Raw genomic sequence first — 22,471 nt, forward strand, 5'->3', positions numbered from 1 at the left:
AAAGTCGGCAGTTCGGTGAGCCAAAATCTTGGTTGATCAAACTGAACTACTTTTCCACACTTCAGCCAATTTTTTTTTTAAAAAAAAATCCGTTAAATGCTGACTGGTCGTATGAACCCACACAACAGTCTGCTTCTTTCAGTACTGACGACTGAAAATGAACATAAAAACAGCATCAGACAATAAGATGTTAATTTGCGAATGAATTATCACACAACAAATAGACATTACATGTTATATTGAAGGTCATATTATTTTTTAAAAAACACTACTTGACGGGAAAGCAACTAATACAATATTTTTGTCAAATCTACAAAATAGGGATTATATAAAATGAACCTTTACTGCTCAACTTGTTACCATTTACACATGGGCTCAAAAAGTGTTCATAATTACTCGAGGGCAACGAACCCCTACCTGGATGGAATCCCTCCAAAACCAGCAAATTTCACTCGAATAGGCAGTATTGATTGCAAATGAGTGTTAGTTGAACTAGTAAATTAATACATCTAATCTTGGAAAGGGCTAGAAAATGACGCTTAAAGAAGATTAAAAGTGAGACTAAAAACAGAAGGAAAACGAAGGAAGCGAAATAGAACAAACAAATTATTACCAAAAATTAAGTGATAATGTTTGCAGAACAATTCTTCAACAAAGCAATGCTGACACCCATAAAACACAACCAGACATTTGTTCTCGCGAAAGAGTTCAGGCTGAATAGATTCGGACACAATCAGTGATAACGAATTAGTTAGTTGACATCCACGGAAGAAGTGACCATGAGCTCGCTTATTACATCTTTCCTTGAGATCCCTTTTTGCCAATGAGTGATTTGTGAATGTGGGGGATGACACCACCTCCAGCAATGGTGGCCTTGATAAGGGAGTCCAGTTCCTCGTCACCTCTGATTGCTAGCTGGAGATGTCTTGGCGTTATACGCTTTACTCTCAGATCCTTACTAGCATTACCTGCCAATTCCAATACTTCTGCTGTGAGATATTCCAGTATTGCCGCACTAAACACAATTTCTACTGTTAAGAGAATCAAATGCTGCATTAAATGAATGAAAATAAAAGAACGTAACCAACTAATGTCTGACGAATTGCTCTCGAACGAGTGGCAAGTGGTTGCCTTTCGTACTCGCTAGCTTAAACTTAGGGACCCAATCATCACTGAATGGACATGATATTTCACTTAGAGAGCAGTAAGGCGCTTAGAGAACCTATCAGCAACTATCTGTAGTACTAAAAATAGCATAAGACCAGCACGACTAAAATAGTTGCAATCAACATTGTTTGAAATCAATTAATGATCAGCAAAAAATTAGTGAAAATTGAAGACGGGCAGTGAAGACGGGGGGCAGTTCTTTGGGAACACACAACAAACCCAGAATCATTAAAATCGTTTTGGATTGACTGAATACGATATAATAATAATAAAAGTGAAAAATTAGCAGGAACAAACCTCAAAGAGTTGCAAAAATTTGATTAATCCCTTATATAATAATAGGGCACATACAAACCATAAGCCCTCTTCCCTTCACTTGATGTCGCACAATGGATCAAACAAAAAACGGGCAAGTGATAATAGGCTAACAAACTTCTCTACCTTAAAATGCTTTTAAAAAATGCAAGAACCTGACAATGTTTACATATTTCCAAATTTTATACCAAATTTTCTATAAATTATTGTTTTATAAGAAAAAACTTGAAAAAAATGGCCAATGACAACGCCTACAAGTTATTAACACTGATTCAATTCCCAAAAGATGCAAAAAACAATTTGCCATAAAATGCAGAAAATAGCTGAAGAAACTCCTGTTACCGCTGACGTAAAAAAAAATACAGAAATGGATAACACCGTTACTCAACCTGGTTGCAACACTTAAAAAGGAAAGATAGTTAAGGAAACATATGAAAAGGAGAGTTAATAAAAAGCAAATATGTTTAATAAAATGAATTCGAAATTTCAATCTTTTCAAGAAATTTACTCAATTTCAAAGGACAATTTCAACTATTTTAACTTCAATTTTAACTTCTGATGATCGAATAGCTTTTAATGAAATTTAAATTAATTCGGGAATTTGCATGAGAATTTTAAATCCAAAAGTAACAAATAGAAAATTTCATCTGAATAAAACAACAGATGATTTTTCCAATAGTAATTTGAGCGAAGCATCAAACGATAATTCATAATGTTGCGTAAGCTTATTTTGATAAAATGGAATCAAAGAGTTCAGTTAATAGATCAAACAATACGTAAACAACATTAAAACGAATTGATTTCGAAATTAAGTGTTATTAAAGAACTTTACGCAAAAAAGGGAGGTCTAAAGATCAGAATAAGAGCAAATATAGCACCCTCACGGCCGTTTTGTCGAAGCATAGGCTAGGGTTTTCCAGGTAACAAGGTTTCTCAAAAATAATCCAAGGAGACCATAAACGTGGTAATAGTACGATTACATGATTTGGGGAAGTTGGATCTGGGTCCCGAAAGGAGGTCAGATCTTAACAATCACAAGACCACCATCGAAGAGGCTAAGCATACATAGTTAACCAAATTCCTTTGGCGGTCCGAATTCGTTGAACTTGGGGGTTTAAAGGGGTCCAAAATAACACTTGGGTTTTTCAAATTTCAGAAGATACTTGAATGATCTTAAAGGTATGAAATGTAATCAAGACTTGTACGAATTGTGAAACACATTCTATACAACATTCGTAGACAGTAGGAAGAGTTCATAACGAGTCTACATCAAGCTATGAGTAACGATCGCAATATACTCAGCCCAGTTTTTTTACAAAATAGAATTCTTTTTATGGTAAAAACTTCCGGTAAAAAACTACTCCAGAAAGAAAATACTCCTCTTGAAGACAGCGCCGCAATAATAGAACGTTGAGAAGATGAAATAGAACCGCGGCTATTAATAAACGTCCCTCGACTCCTACAATAATCATTCTCGCAACTAAAGAAAAAAATTCCAGAAAAGTATTTGAAGTTCGAACACCGATACATTGCTAAGCCATATATGAGAGTTCAATTTGGTGGGTTGCAACTAAGAAAGCATAATTGCCACCTTTTTTTAGTAATGCATAGACGGTAACTGATTTAAATTGAATTTAATCGTTACCACGACGTAGTGAGTTAAAATATTCAGTTGAAGACTAATTGTAACATATTTAAATAACTCACAAAAGGTAATTTCAATATGATTTGTGGGCATCATTAGTAAACATTTTAAACATATTACAATGGCCAATTAAAAGATTTTCAATGCAATCCGCAATCCAAACTGGACGCATTTTAGCTATCAATTTTTTAACGCCTCCATTAAGGGCGGAATTTTCAGTTCAGCTGCTATTTATATTTAGACTACCCAAATTTTTAGGTAAAGCACTTTAACGACCCAGAAACCAGGTGGGCATTAAAAACTCATTCAAAAACTTCGACGTTTATGAATCTTTGCATTAGGCAGATCAAAGAACGGTAAAGAATTCCACAAGAGCTCATTTCATAGCGCGAGAGTAAATTAACACAATAGAAAAATGTCAAAATAGTGTAGCAAAACTTTCTTTCAGATTCATAGGAGTGTATAAAAGACGCTAGACATAAAAACTACATGCAGACAACCTAGAAATCAAGTTTAGCCAAGAAGATAAATTGATCCTTTTTTTTGAAAGAAGCCAGCTGATCAACTATTTTGTAATAAACATGTGCCCAGATGATTGTGAACTAAAATCTAGATAGCAAAGTTTCTTTTTGTTCGAGCATGGTGGTAATAAAGGTAACTCCGCTTGTCCACATTTTTCCGCCGCAGCATTTCAAATAAATTCTCAGAGCAAACTGGGGCACCGTGGAAAAAAGATTTTAGCATAATTCCTGCAATGTTGTACATCTTCATAGTTGCTACAGGAAATCACTGCAACGCCCTGACAGCTTGCTAGGGCAGTTCAAAAAGGAAATTAATTAGGTTTTCATTTTGTTCAAAAACACTACGGAATTTAGTTCAATAAAAAACTCATCATTTTTACAAATAAATTGTTCGCATTAATGAGACTAATACAAATTGAACAAAAACTCGCAAATTTAAAAAAAAATTAATTTTAACAGTTAGTGTTAAGGTCATAGACATTGGCATTGAAATGAAACAATTAAATCGAATAACTTACTGCCCTTTAGCAACCTGAGACGTGTGTTTAATGAGATTAAGTGCTATGACAACAAAAGTTACAACAAACACTAGCTAACTCAAAAACTCACTAACAGTTTTTCTAACAAAAAGTGTCAACGTCATGAAAAAACTACTAGCCATGAAGTCGAACAGATAAAGAATATTTTATGTGAAGCAAACAAATGAGACCTGTCAATGACGATACTAAAGGACATCGAAACACCAAAATAAGGCCGAAAAGCAAAATTCAAAAATTATCAAACACGGCACATCAAGAATAATGACTACTAAAAATGAGTACAGAAAAAAGTATTAGCGGCCCGCTGATGAATTCAAGCAGTTGCAAATAAATTCCATTAGAACACATATGTATCACACTAATTGCACTCAAGAGAAGAAATACCGCAAACAGAAGTCTAATTGACGAAAGTGAAGATTTCCTCAAAATCCTCAAAAAGTTGCGCTTCACATCTAACCACATTTCCGCTTTCTTTACTACACCAGTTCGACTGAAATCACCATCATAATTTTACTTATTGCCGCGAAAAAGCCAAAAAAAAAGAGTAGAAACTTAAAAAAAGACAACGCACCAATACCATTGGAATGCAAAAAAACTACGATGAGATTAATAATAGTCTCCTTATCGGTCCGTGACTATTAGTCATTACTTGTAACCAATTCTATGTCTCAATGGAAATTGTTATACTAATTCACGAGGTGATTTTGAGGCTTTTGCATTTTAAAAACATAGCTGGCAGATTGCCAGAAAATAGCCGCAATTGATTCGTAGATCGGCAGTAAAAAAAAACAGTAAAAAAGACAGACCAAAAATTTCGTCTTTTCATTGAAGGCTGATGTTATATTTTGATTAAAAATCGGTATAAGTTATTGCTGCCTCTATTAGCTGATCTCAAATAACCTTCATTTAGAGTGACACACACCCATTTGACCTTATCTCTTTGAATTAAAGTAAATAAAAGTCAATTTTAAAGTGAGGAAGTCATTTTTGTGAGTGAGGTAAGTCAAGTGTGACCAAAAATTTAATCACGCGCATGAACAAGAAAACTCGCTCCACTAAGAGCGAAAAATGACGTCACACATGCAATTCAGTTGAAATTGCATGAACGAATGAACAGAAAGTGGCTGTGACGTCATATGGTCGTAACAAAAATCATGACGACTAAATAAAAAAAAAACCAAGAGAAGGCCAATAATAGCCTCAGCTATCGCTGTGCGGCTATTAAAAAAAAACATTTCAGTTTTGAGAAAAATTATTGATCATTCTCCCAATTGTTTCTATTTCATCATAACATGCTAAAAACTAAAACATTGCCGGCAGATTGGCGAGAAACCGCCGTTGACGCGCTCTACGCACATCGGGACTGAAACGGAAGAAAAAACAATTGAGAGAATTTGTTCTAATTCAGTGTGCAGTTTCAGTCAGATTCTAAACCTACACTTACTCCGCTTCTTAACTGAAAGCTATTAACCTTAATACTATCCTCAGCTAGCAATCGCTCTAATGAAATTTCATAACTTAATGCAATATGACTTAATGACCGGGCTTTGTCAAATTATCCCGTTTCTTTTGATCTTGCTCTTTTGACATTGAACGTAGTATTCCCTACATTGCGTAGTTCAAAGCGTACAAGAATTTAAAATCTACTCAGTTGAAACAGTGAGTGACGAAAGTCATGAGACAGTTTCCTCGCTCTATTCCAAAATTAGAGTAAAAACATTTCACGCGGCAAAACCGCTCGCTTTTTAACCTACCCATTTTGGCGTGACCAAAACTATCGCTTCAAATTGACTTCAAAAATCATGAGAATGTGTGAACAGATCAGAACAAAAAACATTGCCGTAAGAATTCCGGAAAAGACTCAAAGTCCTCAGCCCCAATATTAATGACTTTTCACATGGTTAATATCTAATTGCAGAACGCAACAAAGCAGGAAAAAACCAAAGGTCTTAAGTTAAACAACAGAAAAAGTGTCAGAAAAAGATTATACATGGAATATTAGGAAAAATCAATTTATTTTTTATGTAGTACAGGTACATATACAAACAAAAACCGGTGTTTCATGCAAATAAAACTAGTTATCCAACAACAAAATATGAGCCCAGCCTTAATGAGCTCAAAAACATCTCTATTTTTAAAGAAAAAGGGCAAAATAAGAAAATTGTGCAAAATTTTGCAATTTTTGTAACTCTGCATCCTTTGAAGTAATCCTACAGGCTTTAATTCAATTAAAAATTAATTCAATTTCAAGTGATACAATGGGCCAAAAATAGCAAAATCAAAACCATGATCCCAAAAGTATTCGTAGGAAGTAATTATCAATCAAAATGTTTAGAGGGCATTTCATGCAAATTCTTAGTCCCGCACTATTTCAAATGAAATAAAGGCAAACAAAATCAAAATCTAAGACAAACACTAAAATAAAATTTTTTCTTACAACTGATAAAGCACAGAATATCAAAACTATAGGTCTCAGGAAAATTAAATACCGATACATGATAGAATGCAGAGAATTAGAACAGAAGCAAGAACACAGGAAAAAACAGACTAGTTCTTGATTTTTGAAAGCTTAAAATCAAATTGTAAAAAAATGAAGAAAAACAATTAAATTGAAGAAAATTAAGCATCCTGACATTGCACAAAAAGACTTAAACAATCAAATAAACAAAAAAAAAACTGGAAAAATTGGGCAAAAAAACTGCCAAAATCAAGTGTACAACTCGACAAAACAGAAACACCTCACGTCATAATGATGCATTCAATGCATGAAATACCAAAAATAAATTGCCATAGGCACTAACTGTTTTTAAAAACAAATCCGCCTCAACACCCACAAAAGGAATTTAATTTAAAAAATGAATCAAAAATGGGAAACATGTGCTCATTTGAAATTTAAAACGCATTATTCGACTCTCAACAACATTGATATCAATTTCAGAGGTTCACATATCAATACACCATCTTTTTAAAACTATATCCACGCAAAACTCACTTATAAGCGACAAAATTTGGCCAATTGGACGAAAAAACGACTAAAATGGTTATCTATATGGGATATTGGGTAAAAAAAACACTTACACTTTTCAAAGTCGTTCACTGATCAAGTGCAGGATCAAAAAAACTTGTAACTTGTCGCGCAGAAAAAAATAGTTCACACAGCAACTTTACTCTATCGCTTTCAGGTCAAAACGCCGTCTGAACGAATAGTACTTCCGGTTAAAAAACCTTAAAAAATACTCCTCATCGAAAAAAGACAGCGCCCCAATTCAAGGAGAGCGCCTAAAAACAGCCGTTGAGAGGCTGATGGCGGCTATTTAAAAACTAAAGACGAAACTATTTCCTCAAACGATTTAAAACCAGAAAGCGGTTAGCCTTGGTAACCAGCTTGGCCTTATGGAAGTAGTAAAAATATCTGACTAGAGGTACAACGGGGGGCGGGGGTGGTAGGACACTTTCTGCAAGGCGATTTTTGATGCAAGTTTAGCACGGGAGGAAAAATCACTTAGAAAAATTTCGATTACACAAAAAAACCATATTTTTTTAGCTATTTATTAAATTTGTCGAGGTTGTTTGGTGCTATATTATTATTTCATTCGTCTAAATAGTACTTTGTCCATTTGAAACCAGTTCTTAATCTTTGCAAATTTCTAAGCGTTGCTAATTTACCGCCATTATCTCTAGAAACATGCGCACTATTATGAGCCACATTTACAGCAAAATCTACCTGGTATTGATGCTTCAATGTCTAACTACTCAGCATTGAGCGAGCACATATCCGATTTTACGACCTAATCCAATTTTTAGTCAAAATGATAGAATTCATCGTCTTTCGCCCACCAACTCACAAAAAGTTAGCGTAAGATCAGAGAAAAGTAGCCAAAAGATCAAAAAATCAATATCTTGGGAACAAGATAAAGCGCTTCGGGAGAACCCGTGAGGCCTGTTTTCTGAAAACTCGTTAAAAAACATTGATCTTAATTGACAAATCAATTTTGTCTGGCACGTTTACTAGTTCAATCTTTTCATTTAAATTCTGATAAATTAACACTCAACACCAAATTTATTCTCTAAAATCTTCAATTTCTTGTATTTATTCACGATGACGGAAGACTGTCGCGAGGCTAAAATATCACTGAATTGGTAATTTTTGAACAAAAATCAATGCAAAAAAAACAGGCCTTTTTCCATTTAAACAATTCAAAGAATTCTGATTTCGATATGCTGAGTAGTCATTCACGTAAGATTAAACTTGTCCCTTCAAAATTGCCCACTGCATCTACTGAAGCAATTCCTTAGCAAAATAGTTCCTGAGCAAACTAGTTCGAAGTAGAAAATGTAGTTCAAAGAACTGCTATAAGAAAAGAAAGATTGAAAACCGCAATAGTTCTACAAATAAAACACTTAAGGTTAAGAAGAATGCCAACTGCAACCTCGACATGTCACATGTGCGCGTTTCTATTAAGGGCTAATCGATAGAAATCTTAGAATGCTTCCTTGCCTTTTTTTTTCAAGAGAATTCGCCAACAATTCCACTTGTCAGATACCACTGGAAAAATTTACAAGCAATTGAAAATTAACTCCCAATGATCGAGGGGGGCTACTGTTCATGTAAGTTTTGAATATCTAAAAAGCGACAAGACAAGTTGTTTATGTTCGGTCTCCGGACTCATTTTGAAAAAATTTTCAGAGCTAAATTTATTGCCGTTTTCAGTATACTTGTCGGAATTGATGCAAATAGGAAAACATTGAAACCATAGCTTTTTAGTTTAATCAAGCATCCCAGTTCTTATCATGACGAAAAAATTATGTTATTAGTAGTGGACTGAAATTTTTTTAACTGACATCAAAAACCTGCGCGCGGTTGGAGTTTTGTCTGAACAGAATCAGTATTCCAGATTCGAATATTTGTCATTGTGGAAATTGCAAAAACCCAGCGTGTTTCAACACTACTGATCGCATTGTACAAGGGAAGGGAGGGCAACTACACATCAGTCTGCACAAAAATTGATTAAAAAATTTACTGGACCGTATTTTTGAGTAGCAAGTATGTTTTCATTAAAAACCGGGTCCTGTTATCTCGCATTATTGGGTGAAAAAAAAACAAGAGAAACCCTTCATGTATGGCAGTTGAAAAGCTGTCGTCTTCTTAGGAAGAATACCGTGGCACAATGGCACTACAAAAATTGTACCTTTATTAAAGTCTGATGAGAGCGGGAAGAACAATGTTCTGTCACACACTGTGGCAGATCAACCTCTCACGGTACGCTGGAGTACACTTTTCACTATTTCCCACCCTTCAACTACGCACCATCACAAACTCATTCCACACAAAAATTTCTAACACGAAAAAATTAATTGAGTTAAATATTCCCAGCTGTCAGTGTTTTTTGGACAAAACAGGTACACAAACAAAACGAGACGACTTTATTTAGTAGTGACTTAAATCTAACCTCTGTGTGCTTGCTGGGGTGTCTCGAGCGATATGTGTGTTTCGCTTCAATCAACTGATTCACCGATGCTTTCTTAGCCCCAATCGATGTCTTTTTCAAATGATTTGAGATTTCTTCCCGCAGGCTGTTATGGCCGAAAGGCAGTGTCAACACGTGGTCACTTAGAACGTAACGCTTATCATGAATAGCCAAATGACTTTTTGTTGACAATTGTCTGCAATTTATTCTTGTTCGGGGTTTTACAAGCCGCAAATTCTCCAGAAAGAATGTTTTGCTTGTACAGGCGATGGTTCAACCACTTTCTAGTATCTTTTGTTACTTTTCTCTTTGTTGATTGCTAGGTTGTACTCATAAAAACATTACCAAAAAAATTTTGGTTTTTAAAAGAGCCCCTTTACTAATGCCCTATAAGCTTTTAATTTAATGTGAGTAATTTTGTGTAAAAACTGTCTGCATGAGGTGTGAAAAGAGAACATAACTTCAGCTAAAGCAATGGAATACAGTTTTGGTTTGCGTCAAAAAATTATTGATACATCGGCCGTCCTCCCCATCCCTGACCTTGGGCGTTACTTAGTCGTTGGTTTGGCTGTAGTGCTGCTGTGGCCCTAGTGATCTGCTGGAAAGTTTGAAAATCGAAGTGATACATCACATTTTGCTTCTTTTATAAATCGGCAACAAAATCCCGTGAGCGAATTCCGGACAGAAATGAGTCCGTTTTGGAAAAAAGGAGCGTACAATCGAAGTGTTTTTTGATCGTATTGTAGTGAAAGTCATACACCTCTTTTCGACAAGCACAATATGCATGCCGTCACCTACTACTGTGTGTTAATCCAACAAAAATTTGGATTGAGATAGGGTTACTGAGGCGACATTTTCAGAGAAATCGAGGGATTGGAATTCTGGTTGGATGATCCAATGATACACTTCATCTTCAGTGTCACTTGAATTCGGATCGACTTAACCTATTAAGATTTTCCGAAGAACCAATTCACCATTAGCTTGGAAAAATCTTCCTCAAATTTTGTTCCTGCTTCTTTCCGTTTCGAGTATTGAGCTGTATAAAGGGCTCAACCATTTTTTTGTTTAAAACAACACTCCACGAAGTTTTGCTAGCTTTTTCCCAGATGAACATGAAGCTTCAGCGTTTGATAGTGTTATGTGTATTTCGACTCGGGGAACAGGGTTTGAAATAAGTCTGAAATGTGGGGAATAATAAGAAAAAGGGCAGCTGAAAACAGGCTACTGTAGGCCTAATGCTGTTCCACTGCGATTACGCAGAAACCACAATTATTATTATTATTAGCTTTTGCATGCGGGGCGCTCAGATATTCATTTGATTGAGCAGCTCAACTGATATTAACTCAGCTACACTTCATCAATTGAGTCTTTTGGGGAGAGGGAGCTCCGAATGTAGATCATGTAGCTCATCGGAGTAATTCAAGTCGACTTCTACCTCATGTATTCTACCTCATCAGGCGTGCTTACTATGCGCTGCAAATTTTTTTCCGCATTCCCTAAAAAAATGGAGTTTACAACTGGAGGGCGGAAATTTTTCAATGATTCCTCCATACTCATTATTCGCATCAACCATCACAAGGTTCAGGATTGTTTCGGCTTATATTCAGGCAAGAACTTGTCAAGCGCTTTGCTGAGCCTCTTACTAAACATGGAGCTGACACCTCCCCCTATTAAGATTTTCAAACATATCTTTTTCAGGTGCTCTTTCAGTAAGCAATTCCGATTAGAGCTTACAGTTTTCAGCATGGCATCACCTGACAAATTTGATGCAGGGTAGTACTGGCAACAATCAGGATCTTATGTTTCGTAGCAACTTTGCCTCTGTCGTACGATTCACTTCTGTCGCACGATTGTATTCGGCTTCACTGATTGTCAACTCATAAGTTGTACACTATTTGTCGTTTTCGATGCGTAGTAACCACTTCTAGTTTTTCGAAGCAGTCAATCTAGCCATAGTAAAAGCATCCGTTTGGTTTCAACTGGTGTACTAATGGCACAGGCCAGGTCCCAAAATGGTTTTGGGGCATCTTGAAAAGATACTGTTGAAGGTTTTGCACCAAACTGTCAGAAGATGAGAGCATGAATTTGAAGCAACCGAGTAGTCTGCAATGAGATAATTTTGTTCTGGAAATTGTTGAGAATATGTTGCTATCATTGGAGCGCCGTAGGTTCAATATCACATGATGAAGAACTTAGTTTGAAAGATTGTGGTCAAATACGGGAGTGAAGTTCAGAGTTCTGCGCTCAAGGTTTCACTGAGTACGCTCCCATCAGAGAACATTTCCGGTATAGTGGCATTGGTCACTCAGGCAATAGTCACCGGTATAGTGGAAAGGTGGGGGCCTCAGACTTTTTTTCTAATTCGTTGTCGCAAATCCGACAAAGTAACTTCTTTAAGATGCCACCGAATACCTGCTAAGTGGCCAGAAATCGCACTTTTTATCTTCCGCAGCGTCAGCGTTCCAAACCGGTAGGCCATAATCTTTGTTCATGTGGTCGATGTAAGCGGAGTTTCCCCAGGAAGAGTTTATCGCAATACAGACAATATCGGGGTTAGAGTGAGAGATGTGTTTCTCTCATGTGGTTTTCCAATTCAAGAACTTTGCTTTTTGGTAGCCAGATTCTTCGCACACAAAAGAGTTGTTTTAGGCATATTCTTTATAGACTGTCTCCTGAGACTGTGCTTGTCCAAAAAAAGTTGTGCTTTCTTGAAAGGAACGATAGTTGAAGAAATTCACTTGAACGTCTGTAGAAAGCACGAAGTAAACGAGAAAAATCCTATTCATGGAAGCGTTCAGTTCTGGGCTTTTTTAAATCAATCAGAAAGTTCTTCTCTTTTGAGTGTATTTATTTAAGTCTGTAAATATGTATATAAGTATTACGAATGTATGTATGCTTGTGTGTTCATATATGTCAATCTGAATTCTGGCAGGATGACGCAGTGGAAGCCCGCTGATCCCATAATCTAGAGCTCCGTTGCGTTGATCAAAAGTACATCCTGCTTGATCATTTTTGCGTTCACTATAATTATTTTCATTATTGGTTTAAGCGCCATTTTAATTCTGAACAGTGCCGGAGAATAGTGCCGTTCATCGAATTTTGATCGAATGTCATCTGTTACAGACGATTTGGTCTGGACTTGGTAGGTTTCAACCATCAAAATGGTTTTTGTCCATTTTCATAGGGGGACATTTATCGTTTTAGATCAACGTCCCACCCCGTTGCAAACTTGCGTCCAGAATCGCGTTGCAGAAAATGTTTGTCCCCCCATTGTACCTCTAATAAGCTTTCTTTACTAGATATGCAGGCAAGTATTAGGGTGTGTTTGTGTATGTGTGGGGGCGTTGGGGCGAAGTGTGAATGGAGGTGAGCTGAGTGGTGTCTCAAGGGTGGGGGGGGGGGGGGTCGAGCTAGCGGGTGGCGGTGCGGGAGGGGTATTGTGCTGCGCACCACGGGTGTTCAACCGGTCAAAAAATGCCCTTTGCGTTAGGATTTTATGTTGTCAGCAGCTTTAAGAGCGGAGCTCTAAAAGAGGGGCTCAGTGACTTTATGAATTCTGTGTTTTGTTTTTTGAGGACCAAAAGCATCAAAAATTGGTCAAAAAATAATGAAATAGACCGCAGGACTAATACAATTTATACAAATTTTGTTTAAGAGCAATTAAAAATTTTATCACCGCAATCTTGGGAACATTTTATGAAATCCGTTTGCGTTATCAACAAAGATTGTAGACAAGAGTTCATTGCACATTTTTGCATAAGCTCGTCCTGGATTTTTCCAGCTATGGGAGTTGAAGTTCGAGAAAGTTCTTCCAGCTTGCTAACCCTTGACATCACAAAAGTTTGATTTACAATTTTTCTGCAAACACTGAATAAAGAGATTGCCCTCAAGTCATGCAATTGTTATCATATCCTAAAACTGCAAACTGACGCTGAGCGTAACACAATGACGTCATGCGCATTTAAAAAATAGTTGGTGACGGAAATTTGTTTTGAGCTTCATATGTCTCAATCATATGCTTGAATTTGAAATGTCGAGTTTTTACGGTGCAGATGATGATTTACTTGAAGGTCGTCCTGTCTCAGAATGAGTGATAGATTCTATGTAAAAAGTAAACACTGTGATGAGTACTTGAAAAAAAAATGAATGCTGACCAAACCTTCTCCACAAATTTGATCACAATGTCAAGGTATCTCCTCAGATGTCAAAATTCTTGTCAAATGTCAAAATCAACTGATATGCCATCGCTATGTTATTGCAATAGTGTTGAAAAACTTTAGGTTTCCTCGGGTTTATGCAACAACTGTTTATCCAGTTGTCAGTTTCTTCCAATTGTTACAGCTGCGACAATTGAAAACAATACGACATGTGCACTTGTTGGCTATACAGTTAGTTGAGAGGAAAAAATCCCAGCATTATTTGCACAGGGTTACTGGATGTGATCACCAAATCTACGTTTAACTATGTTGAAGATGCTTTCGGTTTTTGAAAGCCTTTTTATCAGTTGTATACTCACAAGAACTGTGCTGTCTGGTTCCGCTCTTTGTTACTTCAAAGTTGCTTACAATTTCATAATTTTTGTCGGCTATTAGTTTTAAAAAAAAACATAAGTCATGGAGCTCCATGTGAAGGGATTCTGGGCAATTTGCTTCAATCAAAATCTTCCACTGTTAATTATCCATTTCAGTGCTATCTATCCTTTGCCCACGCTCACATTTTTCAATATCTGATCTATTCGGCCTCCAGGCCAGTCAGCAAAAAAATGAATTCCGTAACTAGTGTATGACTGCAGTTTCGTCAGCCATGTGCTAAGATCAGAGGTTTTTTTAGCTAATTTTTTTTCGAAATTTAATAAATTGATTGAAAATACAGTTTGGTGTGGAAGGACACCAATAGGTGCATTTTAGTGACAAGACTGAAACATTGCCCAAAAAATCACCCTATCGCTCGTACACACTTATATGTATCTAGTAAAAGCCAGCCCCTCTCCAACACATTGAGTCTAGCCCCCAAGCTTTTCTGGAAAGTTTGTTGGGAAGAAGCTTCACAATACGCGGCCTCGATTTAAACCCCAGAGTAAAGATTCCTCAAAAACTTTGCAGAAATTGCTCACAGGATCACAGTCGCACAAAAAACATTTGGCACGACGTGATCAATAACTCCATCACCAAGCACCCGAGCAACAACGACCACGCCTGTCCCATCAACGAATTAGTACGAATCCTCACGGAGTTCAGTTTAAACGTCACTGCTGTTGTATATCTGTAGCGTGAAAATGCTCAATATAAAAGAAGATCTTCATCGAACCAATATCCGGATACTAGACGTCAAAACAAATTGATATCGAGAAGGAAAAGAAAAGTCGACGACAATATTAACGAATTTATGAAGGTGCATCCTTCTGATGACATTGAGCTGAATGCTTTCATAACTGTGTTAAACCACAAACGCGCTCTGGAAAAGTTAGTGCAAATAAACGCTTGGTGATAAGAGAACACGCAGAAGAAGAATCAGAAACATAGACAGAAACAGTAAGAAAAGGGACTGCCAGTAACTTTCCTACCTTCCACAGAGATGTTAATTATCTCGGAGGTACGGAAATGTTTTCTTCTGTTTCTTCTGTCCTCGTTCGAGAACATTGAAATCAACTGATGTTGTAATACATTTTCTACAGGTGCCGCCCATCACGAAGCGTGCTACCTACCTATCCAAGTCAAATCTCAGGACAATTGGAAAGCTACAGCAAAAGTCAACTAAATGGATTTTTCCTAGTGACCTCAGTTACAGAGACAGACTACTGGAGCTACAACTACTTCCAGTATCATTGTACATAGAAATTCACGATCTTTTAACATTTTTCACAAACTAAGCTGAGTGTACAAGGACGTTCATGAAAACATTGAAAGGAGAAAGATGCGCCCACAAGACAGAACTCAATTAGCAAAATCTTTATGGCAAAAACGAGGCTACGCAAATATGATAACAATTTTTTCAGACGAACAGCTCTCATTTTAAATCTAATATCGCAGAAGTTGAAATTACAAAACTGCAGTATCAGCAAAAGTTTTATCGAACGTTTATTGGGCTTTTTTGTGGACTCCTTTTCTGAAAATGATCTATACTCTTGCCGACTGCTATGTTAATGCGAAAAATTGCAAAACTAAGGAAAAACAGCTCATTGATACTCTAATTTCAATATGGGGCAAAACGTTCCCCTGGGTGTAAATTCCCTAACTAATTCGACTACTACTACTATACTACTTTGGTTGCTTTTTGAACTACAATGTCACAGTTACAGTTACAAATTTCCAATAAGCTTCCATTGAGCTTTGTCGATATTCTATGGAAAGCTATGTTCAAGTGTCTAATACACTTAATGACCTTTACGATAAGGGGCGCAAAAAGCTGAGAGCAGTTACCCGGTCAGCAGTTCCTCTACATCATTAATTGACAGGGGAAAGTTCAGTCTACATTATACTCAGCTCATAACTTCTTAAGTGATGGTTACGTGATTCTGCTTGAAGTCACTGAGAACCGCGAAGAAGTTCGAGATATGAAGTCAGAATTTCGAAGTGACTTCTGCAGAGTCACGTAACAATGCTTAAAACACAATATGCTCACGTTTTAAAATGACGAAAGTCAAATTCTGGCCGAGTAGGATTATCTGGCATTATAACTTCTGGCACTGCAGACTTCGGACATTTAAAAATGTGCACGTGAGTTTTAGTTAAGAAATTGTATCGCACGCGTAATATCACGTGTTTTCACCCCTTTTGCAGTTCTTCATTTAAGTTTCATTTTGTTTAGAGGGTTGCAGTTGCCACATCTGCATATCACTCTCCATATACATTTGTTTCTTGAGAGTAAAGTTTGAAGCAGAAATTCCAGTAAATCTTTTGAATAGTGGCTTTATTAATGATAGTTCCAAAACTTTCATGTACGTTCGCGATAGCTGTTTACTATGTAAATAAAGGATTGAATTAAATATTGAATTGAATGGCTTGTGAATCAAGAGAAATTAGTAGCTAAACAAAGCGAGTGAATTTTAAGCGGGAAATTTTGCGTATGTTTACACAATTGAACAAAATCAGGCTTCGAGAGTAACATCACAAGTCATTACATGCGTTGAGTAGTTTATATGTTTATACATTGCCGCCCCCGTTGATGCATGGCATCAAAAAAATATAAATGAAAAATTACTTCAGATCATATGTCAGTTTTTGATAGCATCAACTGCTATTCAACTTTATATTACAAAAAGAATCATATTTGGACCAAGTTTAGTCCTTGCGAAGTGCGGCTTGCGAGAATCCAACTTCCAGTAGTCAAGTCTTCCCGTGTCCGGGTACACAGGTACCGAAAGTGTGCTCGTGGGAAGGACGGCAGGCGGGATCGAGTTGGCTCCTTTCTGCAGGACCATTTTCCAGAGCTTCTGGATTGAGGTTAGCTTGTGTTGATTGGTATCTTACTGAGTTTTACTATGGGTCTGTTTGAGAATTTGCCATTTCCTGTTTTTATTTTGGCTACTCTGACCAAATTGTCATTTCCTGTATATGTTTCATGCACAATTCCCAGAGGCCATGATAAGGGAGGACTGTTGTCATCTGTGATGTACACTAAATCTCCTTTTGTCAGGTTTTGCTTTTCGGCCATGATCTTTGACCTGGTCTGCAACTGGGATAAATACTCAGTTGTCCATTTCTTTCAAAATTCTGCTATGAGTTTCTGCAAGTATTGAAAGCGCTTTTTTGGATCTTCCTCATCTTTTGTTTTTGGGATTGGGGAAACAACCAAAGGCAATTGATGATTATGAAAGCCGGTTAATAGCATAGCAGGGTTTAAGGGATAACTGTCTTTTGCATCATCTGAGACAACTGTGAGCGGTCTCGAGTTAAGTACAGCTTCGACTTGGCATAGCATTGTATATACTTCATCCAAATAGAGGTATACATAGCTCAGATAGATGATGTAATCCAATCATCCAAGCTTTAAATTGGTCAGTTATGGTTGCCCCAACATCATCATCCCATCCAATTTCATGTTCCCAAGTCATTTGGAAAAGAATTTTGCATTGAAGCGTTACTGGTGTTAGGAGACCGATAGGGTCAAATATTTTACCCATATTGCTAGATATTGCTCTTCTGGTGGTTATATGTACATTTTCAGGATGGGGCAAGTTGCTGTTAACTGAATCTATCAACATTCTTTTGTTAGATGAAGTACAAGTTGATTTTTTACCTTCTTTATTTTGACCAGTTTTTTTATTCGGCTGCGGCTTCGGCGTTCTTTTGTCGAACATACTTTTGTTGGACCTGGAATCTTTTTGATCGAAAAGTATCGGGCATGGTTCAGTTTTCGAATGGTATTGTTTTTCACTACCAAATTTTTCGTTTTTTGCAAGAATTTTGATGGTGTGCTCATGTTCACCGATGAAAAGATCCTTGTTTTCTTGTAGCTCCGGGGAAATGGCTTCCATAACCTCATGTGAGTTGCTTGCCCACTTGCGAATAGACATCCCAATGAGTTCTAGAGTAGTTGTAATGTCTTTGAACAGGCCAATGACTTGCTCTTGTGTGTCACCGCCACCAAGAAGGTCATCAACATAAAATGAGTTGAGTAAAGAATTTTTGCAATGAATTGATGGAGCATTTTTTGCTGTATCACGTAGTGCCCTGATGGCGTGGTATGAGCTAGAAGAAACGCCGTATATGACTCGTGTCATACGGTACTTCTTTATTGGTTGCTTTTGACTACTTCGCCAATACATCTGATGAAAGTTACGGTCCTTTTCGTTTAGTTCGATTTGGCGGTACATTTTTGTGATATCACCTGATAAAGCAATGCGATGGAGACGAGATTGAATCAGTATCTCAAAAAGGTCGGGCTGCTGTTTTGGACCAACCAGGAGGCAATCGTTGAGACTTCTTCCGTTCGTTGTTTTTGCTGATGCGTTGAAAACTGCTCTGCATTTTGTAGTCGTAGAGCTTGATTTCCATACTGCGTGATGTGGCATCACAAAGTGTTTCTCGGGTGGCAGATTATGGTCGCTTTCAGGCACTGGTTCTAAATTTCCTGTCTCAATCATCTCTTGAAAGAATTCTGTGTATTGAGTTTGGGCATCTGCGTTTCGTGAAAGCTTGTTTTCGTTACCCAAAAATTGTCTGAGGGCTTTTCGAGATGATTCTCCAATGTCGGGCAACCATTCCTGACTGTCTGGATCAAAAATGGCTTCATGTTGGTCAATTGGTAGTCGAACTTGAGGCCTTCCATTTTGGCCATATGTTGGGCTCGTGTCAGTGATTAATGCACACCAATTCCTTTGGAGTGAACATGGCTGGGGGAAGTGATGGAACATCTTCGATTTCCCAAAATTTGGCAAAGGACTTGATTTCGTTGTCAAGGAGGCATATTGCATTCGAATTTACATCAGGTTTATTTGCTGATTCTAGGCTAGCTAATCCTGAAACTGTCCAGCCTAGCGTAGTTTCTGTGAGGCATAAGGAACCTTGTTTCAGTATTCGTCCTTTTATTATCTGTGTGTATGCAGAAATACCGAGTAGTATGTCTATTTCGCCTGGTTGCCAAAATTGATCATCAGCCAAATTGTAATTGACCAAGTCTGCGTAGTCAGTCTCTGAAAGGGGCTGATTTGGATTTTCACTGGCTGTAATTGTCTTCAGCACTACGCAGTTGAGAGTAATATTTCCCCTGTTTTGGGAATAATTTCAAGTTTGAGAGAACCGTCAACTGGCATTGAGTCTTTCTGATTGACCCCTATGATTCTTTCATTGGAAGGTTTTGGTTCTAATCCCAGTGTCTTGCAGGCTTTCGCTGTAACTGCATTGATATGAGCTCCTGTGTCTAACAATGCTCTTAGATTGTGTATTTGTTTGTTTCTACCAATTACTTGAACACGAGCAGTTGGTAAAATAGTCATTTGGGAAGATCTTTGAGTCAAATTACAAGCATGTTTGCCTAGTGTAGCATTGAAAGCCTCATGTAAAAATGTATGATGCTTACCCTGACATGTTTTGCATCTAGACTGTGACGAACATTGGTCACTTTCGTGATTGAATCTCAAGCAATTTTGACAGGACTTACTGGCGGCTATGGCAGACTGCTTATCTTTCGCTGAAAGGTCCTTGAATTTTGAGCAAGCCCACGGAGCATGGCATTCCCTGAATTGAGTCACGACACACGGATGTTTGAAGCCTTGCTTCGATCGCTCATCCCGTCCAGTGATGTGCAGTTGTTTGGGGGGAATGGGATCGTTTAGCATTTCTATCGATCTTACTGTGTTGTCAAGAAAGGTCATCAGTTCGTCAAATTTAAGACATTCAGTGCCTTCATTTTTGAGTTCCCATGCTTTCTGAGAGTCGACATCCAATTTTGTGAAAAGAAGATAGTGCCACATGTCGTTATCAACTTGTCGGCCAAGTGAGTGAATCGACTGAGTTACTTCATTGAACGTACTGTGTAGCAGACGGAGTTGGTATTTGCTTTCTCCTCTCACAGGCTTGAAATCAACAGCCCTAGCTTGCAATGTTCGTAGAATTATGCGATCGTTTTTGTATCGCTGCTCGAGTAGATTTCTTGCAGTCTCGTAGTTGCTGTCAGTTGATGATAGGTTTTTTATTAGTTTTTCAGGGGGACCTGATAAGCAACTTTTTAGATAAACAAGTCGCTGGCTGTTTGACAATTTCGTGTTGAGGTGCAGGGCTGTATCGAATTGATCGATAAAGGCTATCCAGTCAGTGAATTTGCCATCGAATTTGGGTAGCTGTATCTGTGGCAGCTTTGCAACATGCGGCTGGTGCTGTGTTGCATCTCCGAAAGACGTATTCATAGTCACGCTTTCGTCCACCTTTTGCAGCTCAAATTTGTCTATGGCTTTTCCCATTTGAAATAGTTTCTTGCGGACTACTGTGTGCTTGTCTTGAACCAGATCGAATTCTGTATCGTACTGATCATCCTGCACTGTTTCCAAATAGGATTCGTCTAGTTGCTGTTGAATTTTGAAGCATTCAGTAGCTTCGGAGAGGGCCAATCTGAGCTCGTCTTCGTTAAATGGCTGGCTAAGTCCATCCCATTCATCAAAGATCTTGTTGAGCTGTCGTGAATTGGCACGCCTCCTTCTGGAACTTGTCTCTGTAGACGCTGCTTGGCTCATTTTGTCGGCAGGCCAGAATAATGTACGTTCGCGATAGCTGTTTACTATGTAAAAAAACGATTGAATTAAATATTGAATTGAATGGCTTGTGAATCAAGAGAAATTAGTAGCTAAACAAAGCGAGTAAATTTTAAGCGGGAAATTTTGCGTATGTTTACACAATTGAACAAAATCAGGCTTCGCGAGTAACATCAAAAGTCATTACATGCGTTGAGTAGTTTATATGTTTATACATTTCATATACTCGAAGAGTGTAGTTGTAGAGCAGATTCGTTCTTCAAAAGAAGTTTTGTTTGGTTTTATTTAGTCGAGGTTTCGATAACTGAAGTTCGCCTCAGATGTTCTGTGATTAGTGATCATTAACAAACAGGGTACACTCCTTGATGGCAGAGAGGTAAAAAAAATCTTGATATTTGCCGCTCAAAAAGAGGCGACAGCTGATCAACCGCAATTTACTTTCAAATCACCCAATTAGGATGTTTCAATGTTGTTTCAATTCAAAAAAATATTGAAAATCGTGTAAAACCGATTGACACACCACTGAACTACAGAGTGCCCCAACAATTTCAATGGGCATAAGTCCACCATTCAATCAAATATTTGGAGACAGCTGAGAATATACGTTTCAAAACGTCAGATTTTTTGCGTAGTTGCCCCCTTCTCGATTCGCTTTGCGGCCCCTAGTTATAGAACACGTGTCATCACACAGTAAATATCATTTGTTAATAACCCAAGTTACAATTTGTCGACCAATTCTTTTATAGTCACCAAATCTTACGTCGTGATGACCCCACATACCTGTATACAGCTGCCGTGGCTCCAACTCTTCCCTTAGAGGTAGTTCTGCTCTTTAGAAACCTGTGAATACGTCCAACCGGAAATTGAAGACCAGCTCTTTGCGATCGTGACACCGCAGACCGTTTCGCTTTGCCCGAATCCTTACCTGACTTTCCACCTGCCATGATACTAACAATATTTACTGAAAGACATCCATTCAATGAGGTACGCTGTTTTCAGAAGCTACTGTAAACAATAACAAGTTCAGGGTTAGCATGCATATTTCTTGTTGAATATTAGGTAAGCAATGCCGAGATCTGCATTGCTTACGCGATTGAAGCTAGAGGTAGCACCCCGAGGCGCGCCACTACCAAGATCCGAAAATTTTAAATTTTTTCTAGTCGCCATAACGCTAGACAGAACAAGAGAACAAATCAAATTATTATAAAAAAGAAAACGAAGTGGAGTAACAAATCCTTAATCTTGAAAAGCGTTCAAAAATGGAACAAATTTCCCTCTTCAATAAGAACTTTTAACAGTAAAACTTGCTTTAAAAATGTTTTAACCGAGTTTTCGCTCGATCAACACAAAAAAGTACCCGTTAATAGACAAATAGGAGCCTTCAAATCCTATTTTTACCTACGAAAACGAACAGCTACAATTTGATGATTATTATTTAATAACAATGCTGAATAATTTATTTAACATTTTAGAGCATGTAGATATCTAACCGTGGGGTTATAGTCTGAGTAATTTACATGCTTCAAAAAAACGATCTGACATTCACGACATTGCACGTCGGCGTATCGGTTGTTATACAAATTTAAAAAAAAAACGTCAATTAGTTGTAAATGTCAACAAACGTAAAG

General features: G+C 37.6%; 1 protein-coding gene across 1 annotated transcript; it reads right to left on the reverse strand.

Annotated features, from left to right (window-relative positions):
- Window positions 1–175: 175 nt before the first annotated feature.
- LOC142339415 (histone H2A.Z-like) lies at window positions 176–21,829 on the reverse strand. Its single transcript, XM_075389436.1, has 2 exons — window positions 21,624–21,829; window positions 176–1,015 (listed from the first exon to the last, which is right to left on the reverse strand). The coding sequence occupies exons 1-2, from the start codon at window positions 21,785–21,787 to the stop codon at window positions 793–795; spliced, it is 387 nt and encodes a 128-aa protein (XP_075245551.1). The 5' UTR covers window positions 21,788–21,829; the 3' UTR covers window positions 176–792.
- Between the last annotated feature and the right edge of the window lie 642 nt (window positions 21,830–22,471).

The sequence above is a fragment of the Convolutriloba macropyga genome, chromosome 5 (assembly GCF_964194025.1).
Source record: "Convolutriloba macropyga chromosome 5, txConMacr16.3, whole genome shotgun sequence".
NCBI lineage: Eukaryota > Metazoa > Xenacoelomorpha > Acoela > Convolutidae > Convolutriloba > Convolutriloba macropyga.